General features: G+C 44.0%; 1 protein-coding gene across 24 annotated transcripts in view; it reads right to left on the bottom strand.

The window, feature by feature from the left end:
- Positions 1-23,118, bottom strand: part of dmd (dystrophin) — a 1,604,005-nt gene that overhangs the window by 992,648 nt on the left and 588,239 nt on the right. For all 24 annotated transcript variants that reach the window (XR_011341867.1, XM_069890130.1, XM_069890120.1 and 21 more), the window contains 2 exons: positions 2,155-2,278; positions 1,830-1,917 (listed from right to left, as the gene is read on the bottom strand). Coding sequence is in view for 23 of the 24 variants with exons in the window: in XM_069890130.1 (XP_069746231.1) it covers positions 1,830-1,917; positions 2,155-2,278 (212 nt within the window). In the remaining variant the exon portion in view is untranslated. The remainder of the gene's footprint in view (positions 1-1,829; positions 1,918-2,154; positions 2,279-23,118) is intronic.

Here is a 23,118-nt window from a genome sequence, read left to right as displayed (position 1 = left end):
TGGCCACTAGAACTGCACAAGTAAAATAACTTGCCATCCTTGTGTCTTACTCATCTGTGTGATTTATTATTTTCTCCAGGCACATTTTCATCCAAAAGTGTTATTTCATTTCCCTCCACCACCCACATTCCACACCTGCAAAGAACATTGGGTTCTATGATTATCTTCAGACCCTCCACCATACTCCATGACCCGCTCGCGTGGAATTGATGCGATCTTCTTCCACCATCAGTCATCAGTCTGCCTGTCATGAAGAACAATTGGTTCTTCTTCCTCTCACACCAGCTAATGCTCATGGCCAGTCAATTACAGACAGTCCTTCTGTATGAACTCCTTGCGTCAATCTCCCAATCACATTCAGGCCAGCAGCATAGTGTCTTCCACAGTTTTGTTTTCAAGTTTTTATTTTTCCAACAGCAACAAAAGGCACTTCATTTGAGAGTGGGCAACTAATGGTGAAAGCAGCACTTGGCCAACGAATTCAGCAGCAAAAGGAGATGTGGACAGTTAATTCCAAGGTTAAGAAAAGTCAGAATTTCAATTGCCTCAGAAGGCAACAAAGGACACACTCAAGTCAGAATACATTATTTTTAGCTGTTATAAAATTATTTGTGGAAGGAAATGTGGTGACTGATTACATCCTTCCCTCTGCCAGTGGTTTACATCCCAATCTAAATTATCAGCACGGAGTCCAAGCTGACACTCTCACCCTGTGCAATAGAGAGAGTGCTGCCTTATCACAGGCACGAGATGGACCAACACGCTGCCTTGGATTGTTTCATTTTATCATGGAGTTTTAACAACCTGACTTTATGCAGATATGAAGAAAAAAAAATTACCAGGGCACCAAAGTTTCTCCCACTAAAATTAAAAAGATGCTTGCAGAAGTTTCAGTGGAAACCTTACTCTCATCTGTTAATATGTTCACCTCAAACAACAACAGTTTATGCCAAGCAGGATCACTGCAACTGAGGCAAGTCTTGAAAAAAAAATCAGATTCTTTATGTCATAATTGATGAAGTAAATCAGTGGTTCTCAACCTTTTTCTTTCCACTCACTTCCCACCTAAAGTAACCCCTCTGCCATAGGCGCTCTGTGATTAGTAAGGGATTGCTTAAGATGGTATGTGAGTGAGAAGGAAAGGGTGAGAATCACTTCTCTAGACCCAACTGTTACTGAAATATTTTCCTTGAGAAAAAATTGTCATTGGCCCATTTCCTTGGAGTTCTGAAACCATACACATAACGAGTCAATGAGGTATGATTAAAACAATGGTTTACAAGCTTTTTCTTTCCACCCACACACCACCTTAAGCAATCCCTTACTAATCATAGAGCATAGGGATTACTTAAAGTGATAAAGAAAAAGGTTGAGAACCACTGGATGAACGACGCCTATCTGGTGTAGGCTTCATGGATGAACTGGAGTAAATAAATGCTTACATAAGGCAGTATCCCTTCAATTGAGCTATTTAATGCAGCCATTCTCAACTGCTTGCAGAATATGAACCCCACCCCCCCCCCCCCATCCTGGAACCACAGCACATTTAAGTAAAAGGTGTGTTTCTTTTCACCTCGCATAAAGTTGGGAAGAGAGAACAAAGGAACAAACCAAAACTTGACTGCTTCACAGGGAAGGGGGCCCACGAACTTTGAGCGGAGGAAGAGGCATAGCTGATTGGATGCATGATTCTCAGATGCTCAATTAAATGGTTTCCGCAAAGTTGCTTTTAGAATGCAATTTGCTCTTATCGCTTGTGTGAAAAATGTGAGATTATGTCTTGCACAAATCCCCAAGAAGTTGATCTGAATCAACTTGCATGTAATTACCATTCACCATCTGTTCCTCCAAGGCCTGAGCTGATCTGCTGGCATCTTGTAATTTTCTGTATTTTTCAAGTTTCTCTCTTTCGATAGCCTGCAACACAAGAAAATGAGGTTTCCTTGAATCACGTCTTGAAGGAGGTTAAAAGAAAATCTATATTCTGTTATGCAACATACAGCAAGTTAATCTTTTGGCTGAGTTAATTTGTTTGTAAAAACAGTAATGTATTTCAGAATTAAAATACTTGCACAACTATACAGGGAATTGAGGGCAACCAACTGGAAATGTAGTTCCAGGCAGTGCCTTTCACACAGTAAATACCTGACTTACATTCACTTTTTCCTGAAGATCCGTGATACTTCCTTCTTTCCGATAAATTGCAAACTCTGGGCTTTGAAGGATAACTTCAGAGCGTGTCATCCAACTGTGCAGCTCTGTTGCATCAACATCAAACCTTCAGAAATAACAGCCAATTATTAATAGGCATCTGTCAGCATTTCACATTTAATTTTCTCTTCTCAATCAAATTACATCTCAAGGTATGGCAATTCAACTCCAATAAATATTGATGATCTGTCACAACTGGACTTCACTTTATTAAATACACCACTGCTTTAACATGGAACCATTTAGTGTGCAGTAGAGTGATGAAATTTCTTGACAGAAAATAAAACAAATGGGATAAATTTTAATTAATAGCAATGTCTTCATTCAAATTCAACTCACTAGCAGTCCATTAGTTCATTCACACAATCTGTCATTATTGGTTATCAAGGGGTGGCACAGTTAGCCTCGTCGTTAGCACAACGCTATTACAGTGGCAGTGACCTGGGTTTGAATCTGACCCCATCTGTAATGAGTTTGTACATTCACCCTGTATCTGCAAGGATTTCCTCTAGGTGTTCCAGTTTTCTCCCACTGTCTGAAAAATGTCTGGGGTTTGCTTGTTAATTTGAGTATTTGAGTATTTGGGTAGAAAAAAAAGGCATGACAGGTCTTTTTAAGCTTGTCCCTCAGGTTTGAAGATGATCTGCTTCCAGCACAGTTCCTCAAGTCTTCAGGTCATTCATGAGACCATCATGGCATCTTGAAACTCTCACCAATGAAAGAGGAGGCCCTTGATGGATTGGGTGGTCTCAATCAAGAGTGATGGTGCATCCCATCCCAGGTACCCCTTCACCATGCGTGCCATCAGAAGTGAGAGATCCCTGAGAGTCATTCCTACCCATATGCACATGTTCACCCGACCTGCTCTCCTCACAAATATGGATACAAATCTTTAATTTTGTGCTTTCGGCTCCTGTTCACCAAGGTTTCAACTCCTAAGGCCTGGTTCTCTCCAATGATATGTGAGGTTGTAAATAATCTGCACAAGTTGCGAGGGTAATAGTTATTTTTATTTATTTTTCTTGTTGATTGGACTATTTATATTTCTTTCTTTGTTTACATTTCTCTGTTTTGTATCCTCTCTTTTCTTGATTAGAGTTTCTGCAAGGAGAAATTCTGTTTCGCCTGCAGGAGAAAGAATCTCAGGGTTGTATGTAATGTCATATTGTTACAAGCCCAGAGGACCCCAAAACCCATCAGCAATGGATATTCTCCAAGAAAAATGGTTACTTAAACAAAATTGCTTTTAATTATCTTTAAACATGAAAACAGAATCACGCTTTAACTTATTACTACTGACTTAACTAACCTAACTTAACCCCCTTCTAATTCTAAGCGCACGTGCATGTAATGGCTGTGTAATTTCAGAATATTTCTTTAATTCACAGTCCATTCTCACCTCTCATTCCTCCAAGTTCACTGTTTACAGGCACAGAATTTATACTGTGCACAAAATTTAATATTTATAAAGTTCACCAGGCTTTGGTGCTTGAAAGGTAAATGGTTATCGCTCAGGAAGGTTCTTGTCGGTTATCAGAGAGAGTTTTGTTGTAACATTTACTTCCATCAGCCATGTCAGTGTCGCCAAAGAAACTTGCCCCCTCAGGGTTCTCCAGATGATAACCTTTCTTTCAGGTCACCACAGAGTTCCTTCCTGTTTCTCTTATTTCAAGTGAAACATTAGGCAGCCAGTCTTCTCCTCTTGCATGAACCACAAGGGCTTTGATCAGGCAAAACTAAAAATGCACAACCTGTCTTCCAAATGGGGTTTTCCACAAGCTTGCCAGTCCCAGCTGCTGTTACTGACTATAACACTATAGAAATGATGTCTGTGTGTGTCTCTCTTTCACACACACAGAGAAAGCCTGTATTTCTCTCTCGACTTGCAAAACCATCTGACCCTCTTAAAACAGCAAGTTCCCTTCCAGACAATCTGTGGCTCTGACAAGCTCTTTTATCTGTTGCCTTTTTGTTAACAACAATCCATTAGTGAAGGCTCTTGGGCACTCTCCAAAGCTTTTGCAAAGTCTTTGAGGCCCTGACATGTCTCGCATTAGCAGAGCTCCAGCATTTTAAATAAGATCTGTTTTAAAGTGTTTGTATGTGACCTACACTAACAAACCTTCCCCCAATTTATCTCCCAAAAACATATCTATATACTCCATCACAGTAAGTACTCTGACAATAAATCTAAACTTAGAACTTTAAATTTTGGCAACTTTAGAAAAAGAATCTTATTTTTCTAATCAGGAAACCCTGCTTTTAGTGGGATCTGGATTTCCTGTCACAAATTTTGGAGCACTAAATTCTACTTGGAAACACAAGGAAGTACCCAGAAGTGTTAGTATTTTCATTTCTATTGTTCCACATTTATATTTACAAAACGTCAGTAGACACAGACAGCTTCAGGAAGGCGAAAACTTAAAAGAAAATACTAGAGATGTTCCAAGTCTGAAATAAAACATAGGAAAAGCTGGAAACACCAAATAGTCAAGCAGAATCTTTCGGAAGAGAAATAGCTAACATTTTAGGTCAAAGAATCTTCATCAGAACCTGACTTGTGTTAATGAGCTGATGGCTCAAAAGGTGGATCAACTTGCATTTATCTTTCTCCTTTGATGCATTCAGAAAATCCTGAAGCACATTTAAGTGTTATCTTTGTTATAGTGTGAACAAACACAGCAACAAGCTTGTGCACATATCCATTAATAATAGGAGTAAATAGTTCATCTTTTCGTTCAGTGGTGTCAATCATGAGATAACTATTACCCATAATTCCTTCACTCTTCACACAAGAGTTCTGCAAAATATTTGCAATCCACTTAAATCAGGAGGTTGGTTCTTGTTTCATATCCAAACTGGAAAAACAGCAAAACCTATTTGCTCAGTTGAAAAATAATGTTTTGCAAGTCTTCAAGGTAAATTCTACTCCACAAGCTTCCGATTCAAAGTGAAATAAATTAAATGAGATTCAATCTCACCCATCAGGGAAGGGAAATAAGGTCAACCTTTGGAGTAAGGACATGTCAGCCTCACCTTCTCAGTGGCAAGGTTAACATTTGATAGCTTATAACATGAGAATCACAACATACATGTTGTTCTTCAGTGTGAGTGATCAATCTAACATAGAACTAAATTATATTCTATTAATGCTAATACATTTTCTCGAAACAACAAATTGCTTCAATGAAATAGACATCTACTCTGCATTTGAAGCTAGATTTGACGTGGAACGCGACATCAGAATACAAGTCCTGAAATCCAGCATGGCCAAAGATGTTTTAATTGATATCTTAAAAGGAGGTGCCGAGGAGAGAAATGCTCAGGGGAAAATGAAGACTACAAAAATAACTGTCCCCTCAAACCTTGTCTGCCTCTCAGTAAGATCACAGCTGTGCTGGTGACAAACACAACTTAATATTTCAACCTCTATAACATAAGGTGATCAGAAGTAGGTCTATCATAGGATCTGATCTCCCATCCACTGAAGACATCTATGTGAGGTGCTACCTCAAGGAGGCAGCCAACATCATGTAGGACCACATCACCATGGGAACAACCTTCAGGTTGAAGGAACAGAAGTCTGTACATCAGCAACTCTTGGTTCAAGGGCGGTTACTTTCCAACAGCAATCAGGCTCTTGATTCCCCCCCCCCCCCTGTACTAACCATGGACTGCTCTGACATCACACAATACTGTCTGCACGATTGTAATGTCACTTGTTTTTCTCTTGCACAACAGTCAATGTGAATATTTAGTAACTATCCATCTTTTCTATTTATTATCTCTCTTTAAGGTATACTTTTGTTGGTTTTTATGCAGTATCTGTTTGGCTGAAATTAATAAAAAACATGGTGCATATGTACATTATCATTACCTTACACTGATACAGCTCAGAAACAGGCTCTTTGGTCCACATCAACAAATATGGATCCCAATTAATTCTCCCAGCATCCCCATCAATTCTCATCAGATTCTACCACCCACTTCATCTGGAAGAAATCTCCAATCATTCAACATGACAAGTTCACTGTCCAATTGAAAAATCACAAGTTGGAGGTCAATTGTGGTGGAGATGATGTAGGGGTGGGGTTTGTCAGAGCACCCAGCGAGTTTTCAGATGATGTCTTCAGGGTCTCGCTCAACAATGAACAAATCTCAAGATTCCCCCCCCCCCCACACCAAACATGGAAGCTCAGCCATTACTGTTTGCAACCTTTTAAAACACAGGTATTGTTTCATCTCATTATAACTTTCCAAATTGATTCCATTTTCTCTTTTCAGCCTCAGAGATGTTCTGCATTGAAGAGCTCAGTGCCTCACCTCATGATCTCAATTAGAGTAAGTGCTGTTCTACTGAAAAGAGCAGTAATTAAGGAAACCCTCCAATATAATTGAAAAGAATTAGTTGGAAATTTGGCAATTTGTATGCATTTTTAAAATTTTTCTTCAAATATTAAGTGCCAATGACATCATAAGGAAGACAGTTATTTGGATTCTACGATGTGCAGAGAATGAAATAAATGATACAGAGCTGAACTCTGGAACCTTGGAGTTAATGATGCCGGGAGATAATGTTAACTTAGATTCTGCATATAAATGGAATAAGTAAATCATCAAGCCCAGAATGAACACCAATTTCAACAGGACAAAGCACAACTGTGCATTTTAAACAAACAGGGCACAGAAAAACCCAACAAATATTTTGTTTTACTCACAAATCTTTGCACCAGTTAGGCTTGGTAATCTAATTGTGATAGCAGATCATGTGGATTTTCATCTCCAGTTATTAAACAAACATAGCTTGGAAGATAAATTTGTTGTGAGCAGGATATTCTTGTTGTTGAATGTCAACAAGATGAACTGCTTTTTCCAGATGGGCTGCTTTCTCAGACCCGAAAAGCAGTTGGTCATCAGAAGAGATATAATTGGGGGGTGGTGGAGGAATTAGGGGAAACGCAGGGGTTGTTGGTGAGTGGGTGCCATACCTGCCATGAACATCCTCTATCCGTCACACTTCCCCCTCCCTCTGGCATTTCAGACAAATGCTTGTGCTGATAGTGCGTGGAGACAAAACCATGTGATTCATTTTGGTGACACCCTCTCTGATGGTGTCACCTGATGTGGTCTGCACCCCGCTATTGGCGCTTGTGCTGCAGGTGGGTGAGGGGGCAATAATAACTAATTGGGAGGGGGAATGGACCGCGGATGCCTGCCCATGACGCCAAGCCTGCAAAAAAGTAACTTGCCCTAAGCTCCTTTGATGCATGGTGTTACGAGCCCAGAGGACTCCAAAACCCAGCAGCAATAGTTACTTAAACAAAAGTAGCTTTCAATTTTCTTCAAACATAATAATAAGATCAATCTTAAACTTATTACTATTAACTTAACCCCCTTCTAAATGACCCTGTATGTAATGTGTATATGTTCAGAAAAGTTCTCTGTTTCACTGTCCAATCATTCATTTTTCACTTCTCCAAGTTCACTGGTATCAGGCAATTCTCATACTGTGTACAGAATTCAACATTGATGAATCTTCACCAGGCTCTGGTTCTTAAAGTTAAATGATTACTGCTCAAGAAGGTTCTTATTGGTTTCAGAGAGAAATTTGTTGCTCATTGAACACACACAAACTGATTTCTTCCGATCAGCCTCTTCAATGTCTTGCCAAAGAATCTTGCCCCATCATGGGGCAATGATAACCACTTCTTCCAGGTCACCACAGAGTTCCTCTTGTTTCCCTTATTTCAGGAGAAACGCTCTAGCCAGCCATTTTCCTCTTGTAAGGACTACAAGGGTTTGAACAGGTTGAGCTCAGAACTCACAACCTATCTTCAAAATGGGGTTTTCAACAAGCCTGCCAGCTTGCTATTTTGCAGCCTCAACTGTTACTGTCGAACCGACTTCTCTCTCTCGCTTTAAAAAGAAATCACTTGTTTTTTTCCTCTCTGCTTGTTAAAAACAAAATGATCTTACAGGGCTCCAAACCCAATCTTTCAAAGATTTTATCAGCCTCTCTGAGCCTGGTCTTTATTGTTTATACACATTAGATCAGCATTCTTCATTGCTTCTGCAAAGTCAACCGAAACCTCACTGTCTAGCTTCCGCAAAGCTCTTGCATTTTAAAATGAGATGTCTTTTGTGAAGTGTTACTCTGTTTGTGAAGTATAACCTACACTAAACCATCACAATCTCTTTTAAAAACATTTATCCATAACCATTCTAACATCTCCCGTAACAACACAGTTGTTTTATGATCCAGTTTTTTGAGATACCTTCTCACATTGGAAACATTGATTCCAGATTCTCAGCTCAGCAATATAAATAATGCAAAGACACCAGAATGGAATAAAATGGTACACTTTACCATCTGCTACCTCATCCGAACAAAGAGAATGCCTCAGTCTGAGTTTATTAATGCAAATTAAAATAAATGCCAAAATTATTTCCCAATATTGTTCATGTTCATTATTTTTTGATTTTACTTCCTTGTGTTATCCTGAACATTTATGGGCTCACAAGCAATCTGCATCTTTCCTTTCCAAGAGACTCTTCACGAAACATTTGGATGGGTCAACAGAATTACAGATTTGTGGGTTAGCCATGGTCTTTCTGGAAAAAACAAACTCATGTTGAATGATCAAATCCTGCTCCCATGTTCCTCAAAAACATGAAAAGCACTTACCAGGAGATCATTACTTGAAGGGCATGGAAAAGCAACAGACCCCCTGAATTTCCCTTTCCAGGCAAAGTTGCCACTTCCATCAAATTCATCCAGTTGGAGTCACAATCTCAATGCACCAGCAGATGATTCTTTACATTCAATATTTCTCCTCATCTTGAAAGTGAATGATTGCCCATGGTGCATGTATGCCACTCTGCAATATCACACTGATGCAATCACATTCCACACGTGTGTGCACAGTTCATCATTACAAGCAGATTTCCCATCAGGTGGGAGAGGCCAAAGATAGGATTATCCTCATCCAACTTTCACTCATTTTTAGTAGACAGTGTTAAGAAGATTTTTTTTCACATTTCCCTTCCCATCCTCAGTCAGGACATTGGAGCTGCATACACCACGTGAAGTCAGATTACAAGTGTTAGGCCTGGCAGACAGAAGCTCAGGAATTACATTGCTTAAAGACTTACCCAGCCCCAGAAATAAACACACAATCTTTTCTCCAGCTGCCTGTTGATCAAAAACCCGAGAGCTGCAGATCATCTATCAATTCACTGCAAAGAACTAATATGCTGGAGGTGTATTCTCTCTCAAAGTAATCGCAATAAAGAACACATTGTGTAGTAAATTTATAGTTAAAGATGGCAGTATTCAGTGTTTAGTTCAAAATGGCCACATAGAAACATCTGCTATGAATTACACTAGAGGCCACCTGAGGATATACCATCACATGCATTTCTGACACCTAGATGAGCAGAGCAGTAAACAATTATGGCAGTTGGCATGCAAAGTTGATTTAACAGAATCAGAATTTACTGTCATGAACAAGTCATAAAATTTGGTGTTCTGTGGCAGCATCACAGAGCAAACATTCATATAAACCACCTTCCAAAAATAAATAAAAATGTAACACAATAAGTCAATGTAAGACTGCATCTTTAGTTCATTGATCATTCAAGAATCTGATGGCAGCAGGAAAGAAGCTGTCCTTAGTGCTCGTCTTTAGGCTGCTGTACCTTTCTCTTGATGGTAGCAGGGTGAAGAGGGCATGGCAGATCAGACAACATCCATGGAGAGAAACAGTCAGTCAATTTTTCAGGATAATCTCAGTCTCAAAACAATGGCTTCTGTTCCATGGTATTGATTGACCATTTCTTCCATGCATGGTTTGATCTGCTGAGTCCTTCAAGCTTCTCTTAGTTTGCTCAAGGTTACAACATCTGCAGCTCTTGCTTTTCTCTTGCAAAGTTTATCTGATGCTAAACACCCATCTAAAAGATCATTATGTCTTCTCAAACAATTGAACGTGAAGTAGCAGGAAATAAACACCCATGACATCTCACACCCAGCCCCCATCCTTGCCACAGGCCAATAATTTGCAATTCCTGATTGATTTCTTCTGGGTATTGCTTCAATTCCATAAAACGCGCTGCGTTTTCCAGATATGTTTCAGGTTGTGTGCTGGGAATGGTGAAACATATGCGGAAAGACATTTTGCGGGCAAGCTTTTCCATAAAAATCAATTGCCCTCATCTGTGGAGGCACTGGATTGGAACAGAGTAAGTTTTTTACAATATTAACAGTGGAACAAACTGCTTGGAGAAGTTTACTCATCTGCAACGCGTCCACCAAGAACGTCAAAGTAGTAGTTTTCTTCTCTGAACCAAAGCAAGGCACAAAGTTAAACAGGAAAGTTTGCACATGCTGCAATAAAAATGCAAAACCCAAAAGTGCGAGAGAAACTAAGCAACCCATGCAGTATCCATAGGAAGCAAAGGTATGTAACCAACGTTTTCAACCTGAGCCCCTTGGTATGAGCTGAGAACTGGCAGGTGCTGAAATAAAAAGCTCAGGGAAGTCGGGAAGGAGGAGCAGGGATAGGAGTACAAGCTTACTGACAAGATGTCAGAGCTGGATGTTGGTGGGAGGGCAGATGTGAAAAAAACTGAGTAATGATGGGGAGGTGGTAGCTTTCTGAATGGCGAGGTGGGGAGCTGGAGGAAGAGGGATAGGGAAGAGGGACAGTATCTCCAATGTTGAAGAAGCCATAATGGGGGCATTGGATGCAGGAGATGACATCTAAAGATTCACAAGTAAAGTGTTGCTTCACTTGGATGAACTGTTTGGGGCTAGGGATGGTGAAGGAGGAGATGTGGGCATGTGTAGCATTTCCTGTGGTTTCAGCAGTAGGTACTGAGGGGGAAATTACATGGAAGGAATGAAACAATCCATTTTGCAAAATCCAACAGCTCTCACTCCAATTTCCATCGTCAGGGTAAGGATCATGATGTTATTGTCTATCAAGGGCACTGTGCAAAGGGATATCTTGGCCAAGTCACTGGACAAGTATCCAAAGACATGTACACCATTGATCCAAAGGCACAAGTCAAGAGAAATGGGAAATTCAAAATTTAATACATTTGTAGTTAAAAGCCAATCTGGAACAGCAGTACAGGTCCAGTATTGAATATGAAAAAGTTAAGAGACCAGATGAAATGATTTAGCTCTACACATCTCGTTGGTAATATTTCATAGCTTGCTGAAGCACAGATCTTTGGTTTGTTTGGATTTCCAACACTGCCAATTTGCAGAATCTATTCTTGGGCTGATTGGTTCAGTCATCCCCTTCAGGGCTGAAAACATGATTACTTTAATTATGGTGCATGGAAAGTATCAATTCAGGTCAACCAATCTGTTCCAGAATTTATATTCCAATGGATCCTTCTTATCCAGATGTACCAGCATACCTCTCCATTCTCTTTTTCCTCCAAGGGTAAAAAATATACAGAAGGCCCTTACACTTCCATGCCAACCTTTTGCCTATCCATATCAATCCCATTCATCTCATCAGGTCCATATCCTTCGATGATATTCTCCATGTAAAATCATTTCCCTCGGACCTCCTTTCACTTCATCTTAACTTGCACCTTCTAGCTTCACAGTAGTGTAAACAGTCATGCTTTGTGTATTATTTTAAAAATGAAATATGTTGATATGCCCTTCATGGATGAAAGATTCTGACTGTCCATTTGTGCTTCTTATTTGTTCTAATTCTCTCTCTTCACCCCCTCCAGGGAGAATGAACCAAACTCCACCCATCTCCCCCCATAACCAAATCTTCCAATCCAGGCAATATACTGTTGAATCTTCTCTGTACTCTCACCAGTACAATCACATCTTTCCTCGAGTCTGCCCACTAAAACTGTACAAAATACTCCTTGTGTTCAAACCTGCTGCTACTGCAACAAAAAAAATCCCACTTTTATATTCCCCACCCAACCTATGAAAGCAAATGTGCCAGATGTCTTCTTCATAATTCTGTGTGCTACTTTCAGGGAACGATGGACTTGATCCCAAGGACTCTCTGCTCAACAATATTCCTTAATGCCCTACCATTTACTTTGTGTGCCTTACTCCTGTATGGCTTCCCAAAATGCATTTGTTGGAATTAATTTCCATGTTGGCTCTACCCAACATTCCATATCCTGTTAATTTGGCCCTGGGCACTTCCCAATGCGTGTATGTTCCAAACATCTAAAATCTTCTCAATGGTCACAAACTATCATTGAATTCACTATCTATCATTGCTTCTACTAGTATTCCTTATGGACCCCTTCCATGTTCCCTGCATCAAACTCATAGTTGTCTCAGTCAACCTCCTTCTGCATTCACACTACCATCAATTTTCACATTAGCCCAAACTTTCAATCATGCCTCCAACATGCACATCCTTGTCATAGATATGCTGCCATTACAGAAAGTACAGTCAGGAAGGGACCCAGCATTGATTCCTGTGGTACAGCATTGGTCATAGACATCCAATTAGAAAAGCATCTCTCCACCATTACCCTTCTGCTTCATGTCACCAAGTCAAATTTGAATCCAATTTGCATGCTTGCCTTGGATCTCATTTGCCTTAACTTTCTGGTTGGGATTACCTTGCGGGACCCAGTCAAATGCCCTACTAAAGGATACAAAGACAATTATCCAAAACTTTTTCCAAACCTTACCTCTTCACCAAACTCATTTAAATGGGTGAGTTGGGATCTCTCTCACATGCAGTCATGTTAACTATTTTAATTCAACATCAATCCAATCTCTCAGAATTTCTCCAACAATTCTGCAGTCAGTGATGCAAGGCTCATGGCCTCTCATTAGTTGGCTTATCCATGCTGGCTTCATTGAATCAAGGAACAACATTTGTTAACATCCAGACTGCAGGTACCTCAACTGTGCCTTATGAAAATACAGAAAAATCTCAGAAAAGGATACAGCTATCTCGTCCTTATTTCCCAGTGGGAAATCTGGGAAAGTGCTCATTGGCCCCTGGGCACTTCCCAATGCTAGTGTATTCCCAACATCTAACACCTGCTCCTTCTCAATACTGACATGCTCCAAACTAGCAACATATCCCTCAATGAATTCACCATCTTGCATTACTTCTGTTAGTATCCATTATGGATCTCTCCCATGTACCCTGCATCCACTCAAAGATTACCCTTTTGATACTTCAGTGGACCCAGTGTTTCCTTCGCTTCTCTCTTGATCCTGTTTTGCTTGTGCATCCTCCTTTTCACTGCATGCACATTATTCACCAATGACTGTTGTAAGGAAACACGTTTAGTAGGTCTCAAAGGCAAGGACTCTGAACACAGTTTCTTTGTAGTGAAGGATTTTATTTACAGAAGGCAAAATGGTAACTGATGCAGCACACACACACACACACACACACACACACACACACACACACACACACACACACACACACACACACACACACACACACATACACACACACACAGAGTTTACAGCAGCCGTGGCAAAGAAATAGCTGTGGCGGCGGCTACACTACTAACTGAAGGATCGCACAACCAGATGGGTTGAGTTCAGTGAGCAAAAACTGATTTATTGCAGGTTGCCTGGCTGGTCTTATACTCTCAGCCCAGACCTGGCTGAGAACCACACTGGGGGCCCCCGATGTCACCGGGGCATCACGTGGGTCCCCAAGCACGGGCTTCTGAGCCCAGTGCCGAGGTCGGGAGGAAACCCCCAATGGCATAATTTAGCCGGCTGCCCTGCCATGTGGGTGACAAGCGGGGCCAGTTCGCCTGCCTAATGGTGTACCAGCACAGTCACCCCAAGAACCGGCGTCAGTCCTTTTTTGCCGAGCGGCCTCGCTTCTTGGGTTGGGCCACAACTACTGGTTCGGTGGGGTCGAGGTAGGCTGGCTTTAACCTGTCCACCGTAAACAGTTCTCTCTTACCACCATTGTCCAGTGTGAAAGTGGATCCTGAACATTGGACGACTTTGTACGGTCTTTTGTATGGTGCGTAGGGGTGTGAAGGAGTCCAACTGGGCCTGTAAGTGGGGAAGTAGACCGTGCGGTGACTGCTGGGGGTTGTGAGGTGCATTGATGAACTCACTAGGTAGAGCTAGTGGTACACCGTAGCCCAGCTCAGCTGATGATGCCTGTAGGTCTTCTTTGGGTGTCGAGAGGATGCCCAGGAGCACCCAAGGCAGCTCGCCCACCCAGTTAGGGCCGATGAGGCGGGCCATGTGCCAACTTAAGGTGGCGGTGCAATTGTTCAACTAGTCCATTGGCCTGTGGGTGATAGGCCGTGGTGTTATGTAGCTCGACCCCCAGCCTGTTGGCGAGTTGTGCTGAGAGCGCAGAGGTGAACTAGGCGTCCTGATCACTGGTGAGATGGTTCAGGACGCCGAACTGGGCAACCCAATTGTTCAAAAGCGCTCGGGAGCCGGAGTCCGTGGAGGCATCTGGCAGCAGGATTGCCTCAGGCCAACGAGTAATGCAGTCTACCACTGTGAAAAGGTAACGGTTACCTTGGGAAATGGGTAAGGGTCTGATGACGTCCACATGTATGTGGCTGAACCATACCCGGATGTGTTCGAAATCTTGTACGGGCACTCTGGTGTGCCTGTGTACCTTGGAAAGCTGACAATGGGAGCAAGTTCTGGCCCAGTCCGCAATCTGCCCAGGGCAGACGAAACGTTCTGCCACCATATGGAAGGTGGACCTGATAGAAGGGTGAGAAAGGTCATGGATATGGTGGAAGACTTGCCTGCACCACTGTTGGGGAACCACTGGTTGCAGGGTGCCCATAGAGACATCGCACAGGATGGTTCCCCCCACCGTGAGGAGTCAGGAAGTCCTGGAACCGCAGGGCCATGATGGCAGTCCTGAATGCCCACGTCTCCTCATCGGACTTCTGGTCCCGGGCGAGCTGGTCAAAGTCGAGGCCAGGTGTCAGCACGCAAATAGCCTGTAATGAGAGTGTGTCAGCGACCACGTTGTCTTTCCCAGCCTTGTGTCGTATGTCGGTGGTGAACTCTGACACGAAGGAGAAGTGACGCTGTTGGTGGGCTGACCAAGGATCGCTTGCCATAGCGAGTGTCTGAGTGAGGGGTTTGTGGTCAGTAAAAATGGTGAAAGGCCTCCCCTCCAAGAAATAGTGGAAATGACGCACCGCAAGGGTCATTCCCAGCAACTCACGATCAAAAGTGCTATACTTGCGCTCTGGCAGGCAAAGAAATTGGCTAAAGAATGTCAGTGGTTTCCACTGTCCGTTCACCTGCTGCTCCACGACGGCGCACACAGCTGTGGTAGAGGCATCAATGGAGAGCACCATATGCAGGTCAATGCGTGGGTGGACGAGCAGGGAAGCCTTCGCGAAGGCATCTTTCGTGGCTTCGTATGCCCTGCTGGCCTCTGGAGTCTAGGCGAGTGTCTCGTCTTTGGCCTCGATGAGAGCAAAGAGTGGCTGCATGATGCGTGCAGCACCTGGAATGAAGCGGTTATAGAAATTGACCATACCCGTGAACTCCTGTAGCCCCTTGAGGCTGTCTGGGCATGTGAACTCTCTGATTGCAGTGACCTTCATAGCAGCAGTTGTGGCTCCTTTGTGGCCCAGGAACCGCATGGACTCTTTCCCAAACTGGCACTTGGCCAGATTGATCGTTAGGCCGAAGTTGGCCGGTCAGGAGAAGAGGGTGCGCAGGTGAGACTTGTGTTGTGCCCGGTCTCTGCTGGCGACAAGGACGTCATCCAGGTAAATGAATACAAAATTCAAATCCCTACCCACTGTGTCCATAAGGTGCTGGAAGGACTGGGCAGTGTTCTTGAGCCCGAACGGCATGCGTAGGAACTTGAACAAGCCGAAGCGGGTGATGATGGCTGTTTTGGGTATGTCCTCGGGATGCACCGGGATTTGGTGATACCCGTGCATCAGGTCAACCTTGGAGAATACCCTCGCACTATGCAGGCTGGCCGTAAAGTTCTGGATGTGAGGGATCGAGTAACGGTCAGGTACCGTTGTGTCGTTAAGCCGTCGATAATCTCCGCAGGGGCGCCAGCCGCTGGAGGTTTTCGGGACCAGGTGGAGTGGTGAGGCCCAAGGACCGTCGGAGCATCAAATGATCCCCAGCTCCTGCAGATGCGAGAACTCTTCCTTCGCTATCTAGAGTTTATCCGGCGGGAGCTGGCGTGCCTTGGTGGACCTTGGGTGGGGATGTAATGAAACACCCCATGGTGTGGTGAGGCGGCGGAGAACTGCGGCTTGAGGAGGGACAGAAACTCATCCAGGATATGCTGAAACTCGTCCTTGGGCATGCTGACTGTGACCATCTGCGGCTGCTGTGTATGGGAGGTGTTGAGGCGAATGGATTGGAAGGTACAGTCGTCTACCTCGAATGATGACCAGGAGTCCGTGGGCGAGGAGTAAGTTGACACCCAGGATGGCGGTTTGAAGGGACGAAATGGTGATCTTCCACGAGAACTTCTGCTGGCCGATCTGGAAGTGGACGGTCTTGTCTCCATGCGTTCAGATCTCCATCGAATTGGCTGCATGGAGGGGAGGTCCTTGAGGCCGGTTCCGGGACCTGTTGACTGTGGCCAGGATGACGCTGATCTGGGCCCCAGAGTTGAAGAGGAGGCGTCAGCCGCTGACTGAATCCTACAGGTAGAGAAGGGTGTGTTCTTGGTCAGCAGCCGCAGCCATTAACAGCTGTCGTTCTTTTCATTTCCCTGGAATGAGCAGGGCTGACGACACTTCCGAGCCTTGGCTCCCCAGCGCTGGTGGAAGAAGCAGAGGCCTGTAGTGGATGACTTGCTTCTGGCTATGCTTCTGGCTATGCCTGCGGCGCTAGAGGAAGGCTTGCGTGGTCATGCCCGTGACTCGTAACCTGCTGGACTGCTGATGCCTCTGGGAATCGTTCGAGTCATAGCTCCTGATCATTTTGATTGACCTTGCTAGGGTCGACAAAGCTCTCCTGGGACAGTAACGGCCGGATGTCTTCAGGCAGATGGTCGAGAAAGATGCACTCAAAGAGTGGGCAGTTGATGTGATTGCCCATGAGTGTGAGCATCTCGTCCATCAACTCGATTGGAGTTCTTTCCCCCAAGGCGTCGAGGTGCAGCATCTCCAAGCGGCACGCTGGCGCCTGGAGAGGCTGAGGGAGCCGGTGAGCAACTGCTTGATGGTCCTGTACTATCTTCCATGGGTGGGTGCTGAACGAGGTGAAGCACTCATTTGGCGGGGGCCTGGTCCAGGGCAGTGACCACATGGTAAAACTTGGTCGAATCTGATGAAATCTGGTGGAGGTGAAACTGTGCCTCTGCGTGGCTGACTAAGTCTCCGGCTCCTGAACCAAGAAATCAGGAAGCTTGATGGCTATAGTGTTGATCGAAGGGTCATTCATGTTGGATTCAAAGACATTTGAACCTGTCGGGGTCACACTGCTAACTGAAGGATCGCACAACCAGACGGGTTGAGTTCAGTGAGCAAAAACTGATTTATTGCAGGCTCCCTGGCTGGTTTTATACTCCCAGCCTGGACCTGGCTGAGAACTGCACTAGGGGGCCCCCAACGTCACTGGGGTGTCACAAGGGTCCCCAAGCACGGGCTTCTGAGCCTTGTGCCGAGGTCAGGAGGAAACACCCAATGACGCCATTTTGGCCGGCTGCCCCGACGTGTGTGTGACAAGTGGGGCCGGTTCGCCTGCCTAATGGCGTACCACCACATAGCGGACAATAAATAATCTTTTCTTTGGCTTGGCTTCGCGGACGAAGATTTATGGAGGGGGTAAAAAAGTCCACGTCAGCTGCAGGCTCGTTTGTGGCTGACCAGTCCGATGCGGGACAGGCAGACACGATTGCAGCGGTTGCAAGGGAAAATTGGTTGGTTGGGGTTGGGTGTTGGGTTTTTCCTCCTTTGCCTTTTGTCAGTGAGGTGGGCTCTGCGGTCTTCTTCAAAGGAGGCTGCTGCCCGCCAAACTGTGAGGCGCCAAGATGCACGGTTTGAGGCGTTATCAGCCCACTGGCGGTGGTCAATGTGGCAGGCACCAAGAGATTTCTTTAGGCAGTCCTTGTACCTTTTCTTTGGTGCACCTCTGTCACGGTGGCCAGTGGAGAGCTCGCCATATAATACGATCTTGGGAAGGCGATGGTCCTCCATTCTGGAGACGTGACCCATCCAGCGCAGCTGGATCTTCAGCAGCGTGGACTCGATGCTGTCGACCTCTGCCATCTCGAGTACCTCGACGTTAGGGGTGTGAGCGCTCCAATGGATGTTGAGGATGGAGCGGAGACAACGCTGGTGGAAGCGTTCTAGGAGCCGTAGGTGGTGCCGGTAGAGGACCCATGATTCGGAGCCGAACAGGAGTGTGGGTATGACAACGGCTCTGTATACGCTTATCTTTGTGAGGTTTTTCAGTTGGTTGTTTTTCCAGACTCTTTTGTGTAGTCTTCCAAAGGCGCTATTTGCCTTGGCGAGTCTGTTGTCTATCTCATTGTCGATCCTTGCATCTGATGAAATGGTGCAGCCGAGATAGGTAAACTGGTTGACCGTTTTGAGTTTTGTGTGCCCGATGGAGATGTGGGGGGGGTGGTAGTCATGGTGGGGAGCTGGCTGATGGAGGACCTCAGTTTTCTTCAGGCTGACTTCCAGGCCAAACATTTTGGCAGTTTCCGCAAAGCAGGACGTCAAGCGCTGAAGAGCTGGCTCTGAATGGGCAACTAAAGCGGCATAATAAACGTGGGCAAAATAGCGTGTAAACAAAATGCACACACACACAAATCACTAAGATGCTCCACCGCTCCTTGACTCAGTGCAGGCACAGCTCTATGCTACAAAGGACACTAATTAAACACTCCCAAACCTTTTAACAGTGCACATCTTACCAACAGTTCCTCCAGCGCCCTTCTACATTTTGAGGCCTGGAGTGAAGCAGGGTGGTCCCAAGCGGGCAAAGAGTGATAACAAAGAACACATGGCACCTTTATAGTGCTGGAGATTCCAGCCCAGCGTGTTAGCAGGGAAATATGGTTCGATGCCAGGAGGGTTAATCTAATTACATCAGCCATTGGCCCAAGGCCAAGTACAGACAGGCTGGAAAGTCCAGTCCAGGTCATTTACGTGGACCCAACAGCAAGGTGTGCACTAATGGGTTGGCACAACCAAACCTTGATTGGCAGGTAGTGTGTCCTCTAACCAGGTCGAGGTCAGTGATGCAACATGACAGCCACAACCCTTCCCAATACAACCACTCACTCTGTCAGCATGTTCCACTCTTCATAGATATTTCTTGGTGATATTTCATCTGATTATGCTCTTTCCCTCACAAAAATCTTCTCTCTGCATCCACCATCAAAGCCCCACCTAATGTCAAGGCCTCTATCAGGTTAGACCTCAGACTTGTTTTTGCAATAGACTCAATCCATTCATATGTTTCTGACGTGCATACCACAGCATTTCCACTCCGAGTCTCAAATCTTTGTTGCCCTCTTCTCTCAACATCCCTTTTACTAATTTGACAGCCAGAACTGTGTACATCAATACCTGTGCTCCAATATAGGTTTAGTACACTTGCTTACTTTCAATTTTATTCCTCCTCAAAAAAACTCAATTGGTTGGTTTGCTTTGATGATGTCCTTTGAACTTGAGACACCACAATATTTGAAATGATATCATTCCCTACTCTGGTGCTTCGATGTCTCCAACCTCACCAAGATAATTCTAAAATGCCCAAGTGAGACACTTGACTCAAGGGGCAACTCAGAATGGATAATAACTGCTGGTCTTGCCGAAGTTCAAATTTCAGATTTATTGTCAGGGTACGTACATGAGATCACATATAACCCTGAGATTATTTTTCCTGAGGGCCTGGCAGAATTTTTATCAGTAGTGCACAAAACTCTACTCAAGAAAATATATTTGTTGGATAGATGGCATACAGAAATCCAAAATTATAATTTAAGGAATCAACCTGAGAATATTTATATGATTTGGAAACCATATATGGATTTCATCAGTAAGAGTCCATCCACATCATCCATAACACCAGCTCCTTCCAATTAATATGTACCGGATAGAATAATATGTTAGGAATATATGAATAGTGAATGATAAATAAATTCACGTTTTTTTCTATATTCCCCTCTTTTTGTTCTTTGGGAGAGGGAGGGGATAAAAAGAAAAAATTATATATCATTTTGTATCATTTTTATTATATTGTATTGTTATATGATGAAGAATTTATATGTATATATCGATGCAAATGAAATATAAAATTTTCAAAAAAGGAAGATACTTCTACAAAAGAAATGTTTAAAAGAAGAAAGAAACGTCAAACTAACTGCAAATCCGAAATAAAATGCACAAAGTAAGAGTCCTTAAATAAGTTTTGGATTGATTTTGTTTGTTTAAAATGAGTTTGTGGTGGAGGGGGAGCAACTGTTCCTAAACCTGGTGGTGTGAATCTTGTGGCATCTATACCTTTCTTGGTGGAAGCAGTGAGAACAGAGCATATTCTGGTTGGTGTGAAACCTTGATGTTGGCAGTGTTCCATGTAGATGATCTCAATGGTGGGGAAAGGTCGGCCTGTGATGGAATGGGCTGTGCCCATTACCTTTTGCAGGGCTTTAGACTCAGAGGTATTGGCGCCCACATACTAGGTCATGATACAACCAGTCAGAACATTTTCCACTGTGCATCTGTAGCAGTTTGCTCAGGTTTCTCATGTCATAGCAAATCTTCACAAGTCGTGGTGCTGAACTGCTTTCTTCATGATAACATTAGTGTGATGGGTCCAGGAAAGGTTCTCTGAGATAGTGGCTCCCAGAAATTTAAATTTGGTTATCCGCTCCTCCTCACAACATTCACAGCTCATGACAAATGAAGATAAGTGTCCCTTCCTGAGTGAAGTTGGAAGTAATGGCAATATTCAGCAGTTTCTATTCAATTTCGAGTTAAGGATAGTCGCTGAAACTAATCACTCACGGCACAACTATGGTGCTTCGTTTTCACTTGCTGGGCCCAAATCGAGAGAATGTGGCACACATGAACTATGCCATGGTATTTGACTGTCAGGGATGACAATTCCAGGGCATCCACTAAATGAGCAGTGCATCATGATGGCCAATGTCTGCAATTATGGCAGGGGTCACAATCATTTTTTTTTCCTGCAGCAGACCAAAGCCTGCTTGTTCTGCAACCACCATCACAACGTTCAGTGTATGCCAGTGAGGGACACATTTCTGCTAACAAGGTGGTTCTTTATTTTTTTTTGTACCGAAGGCGCACATGCATAAAATGCAGACAATAAGAGCAATGTCACCTCAAGATATTAGATAGATCAGTGTTCTGAAAAGAATCTTGTGCTCCATGGCAACTGGGAAGGACATTGGAGTAAAGCTTCACATGGTCAGCTGCATGCTGCACTGTTCAACGAATGATCTGAGATGTTCACTTCTAATCGCAGTATTCTGCTGGAGGGTAAAATGCGAAACCTGTTGGCAATTTGTAAATTGACACCATTTTTCATCCACCATGGCAGCAAACTTGGTTCACAGAACTCACTCTATGGTTTGGAAGAAGCTCATTTCACTTCAGGCCTAACTTGAACTGAAGGACTGTAGAAGGAACAATGCTGAGCTCTATCTAAAATTATATTAAGTTGTTGCTGGCCATTTTCATCTTCCTTGACACTGAACATAGTCCTTGACAGTCTTCCTCACGTGCCATACATTTTCCTGCATCTTTCCTTCAGTCAGCTCTACTTCCACTCACATCATTGTTCTGTCAGGCACAAGAGATGGAGCAGGTCAAGTCAAGTTCATGGTCACCTGATTACACAAGTACAACTCAACAAAACAGCGCTTTCTTTCCCTGGTGCAAAACATGCTAACACACAACCAGACAATAATTAAATATTGTTTCATGAATATGAAAGTCTGGGAAGGTTAATGTCAGCATTCTCACTGCCCATGGGAAGAATGTTTTTCTTTGCCTGGTGGTGCTGGCTCTGATATTCCTGTATCTCTTCCCTGATGAGAGCAGTTGAAAGATGCTGTGTGCAGATTAGAAGGGGTCCTTAATGATTTTGGGCCTCCTCTTCAGAAAACGATCCCAGTAGATCATGCTGATGGGGGGGGGGGGTGCGGGGGGGGGGGGGGGGGAAAGAAACTCCAGTGATCCTCTCTGCCACTCTTATGGCCCTGTGATACCACACTGTGAAGCAGCCCTGTGATACTACACTGTGATGCAGCCCTGAGACACTACACTGTGAAGAAGCCTTGAGATACCACTCTGTGAAGCAGCCCTGTGATATTACACTGTGAAGCAGCTCTGTGATACTACACTGTGAAGCAGCCCTGTGACACCACACTGTGAAGAAGCCCTGAGATACCACTCTGTGAAGCAGCCCTGTGATATTACACTGTGAAGCAGCTCTGTGATACTACACTGTGAAGCAGCCCTGTGACACCACACTGTGAAGCAGCCAGCCAGGATGCTCTCAATAGAGGTCCATAGAAGGTTGACATTAAGGTGGCCAGTAGCCTTGCCCACTTCAATTTTCTCAGGAAGTGCAGTTGCTGTGGTGCCTTCCTGACAAGGGGAGAGACGTTGTGTGTTCACAATAGGTCACTAGTTAAATGGACTCCAAGGAACTTTGTGGTCTCCACTTACTCCACTACAGAGCTATTGATGTAGGGGAGGGTGGTTGCTCCTGGTCCTCCTGAAGTCCACAATTATCATCTCCTTCATCTTGTCCATGTTGAAACTCAGGTTGTTACTCTTGCACCATTTGACAAGATTTTCCACCTCTTCTCTGTTGAGCGACTCATCATTGTTGCTGATGAGGCCAGCCACTGTTGCATTATCTGCCCACTTGATGACACTGTTGGAGCTGGATCTGGCCATGCAGTCATA

Source organism: Narcine bancroftii, chromosome 7 (assembly GCF_036971445.1).
Source record: "Narcine bancroftii isolate sNarBan1 chromosome 7, sNarBan1.hap1, whole genome shotgun sequence".
In the NCBI taxonomy this organism is placed as follows: Eukaryota; Metazoa; Chordata; class Chondrichthyes; order Torpediniformes; family Narcinidae; genus Narcine; species Narcine bancroftii.
The sequence above is the reverse complement of the archived record's forward strand: the minus strand, read 5'-3'. Positions and strand labels throughout refer to the sequence as shown.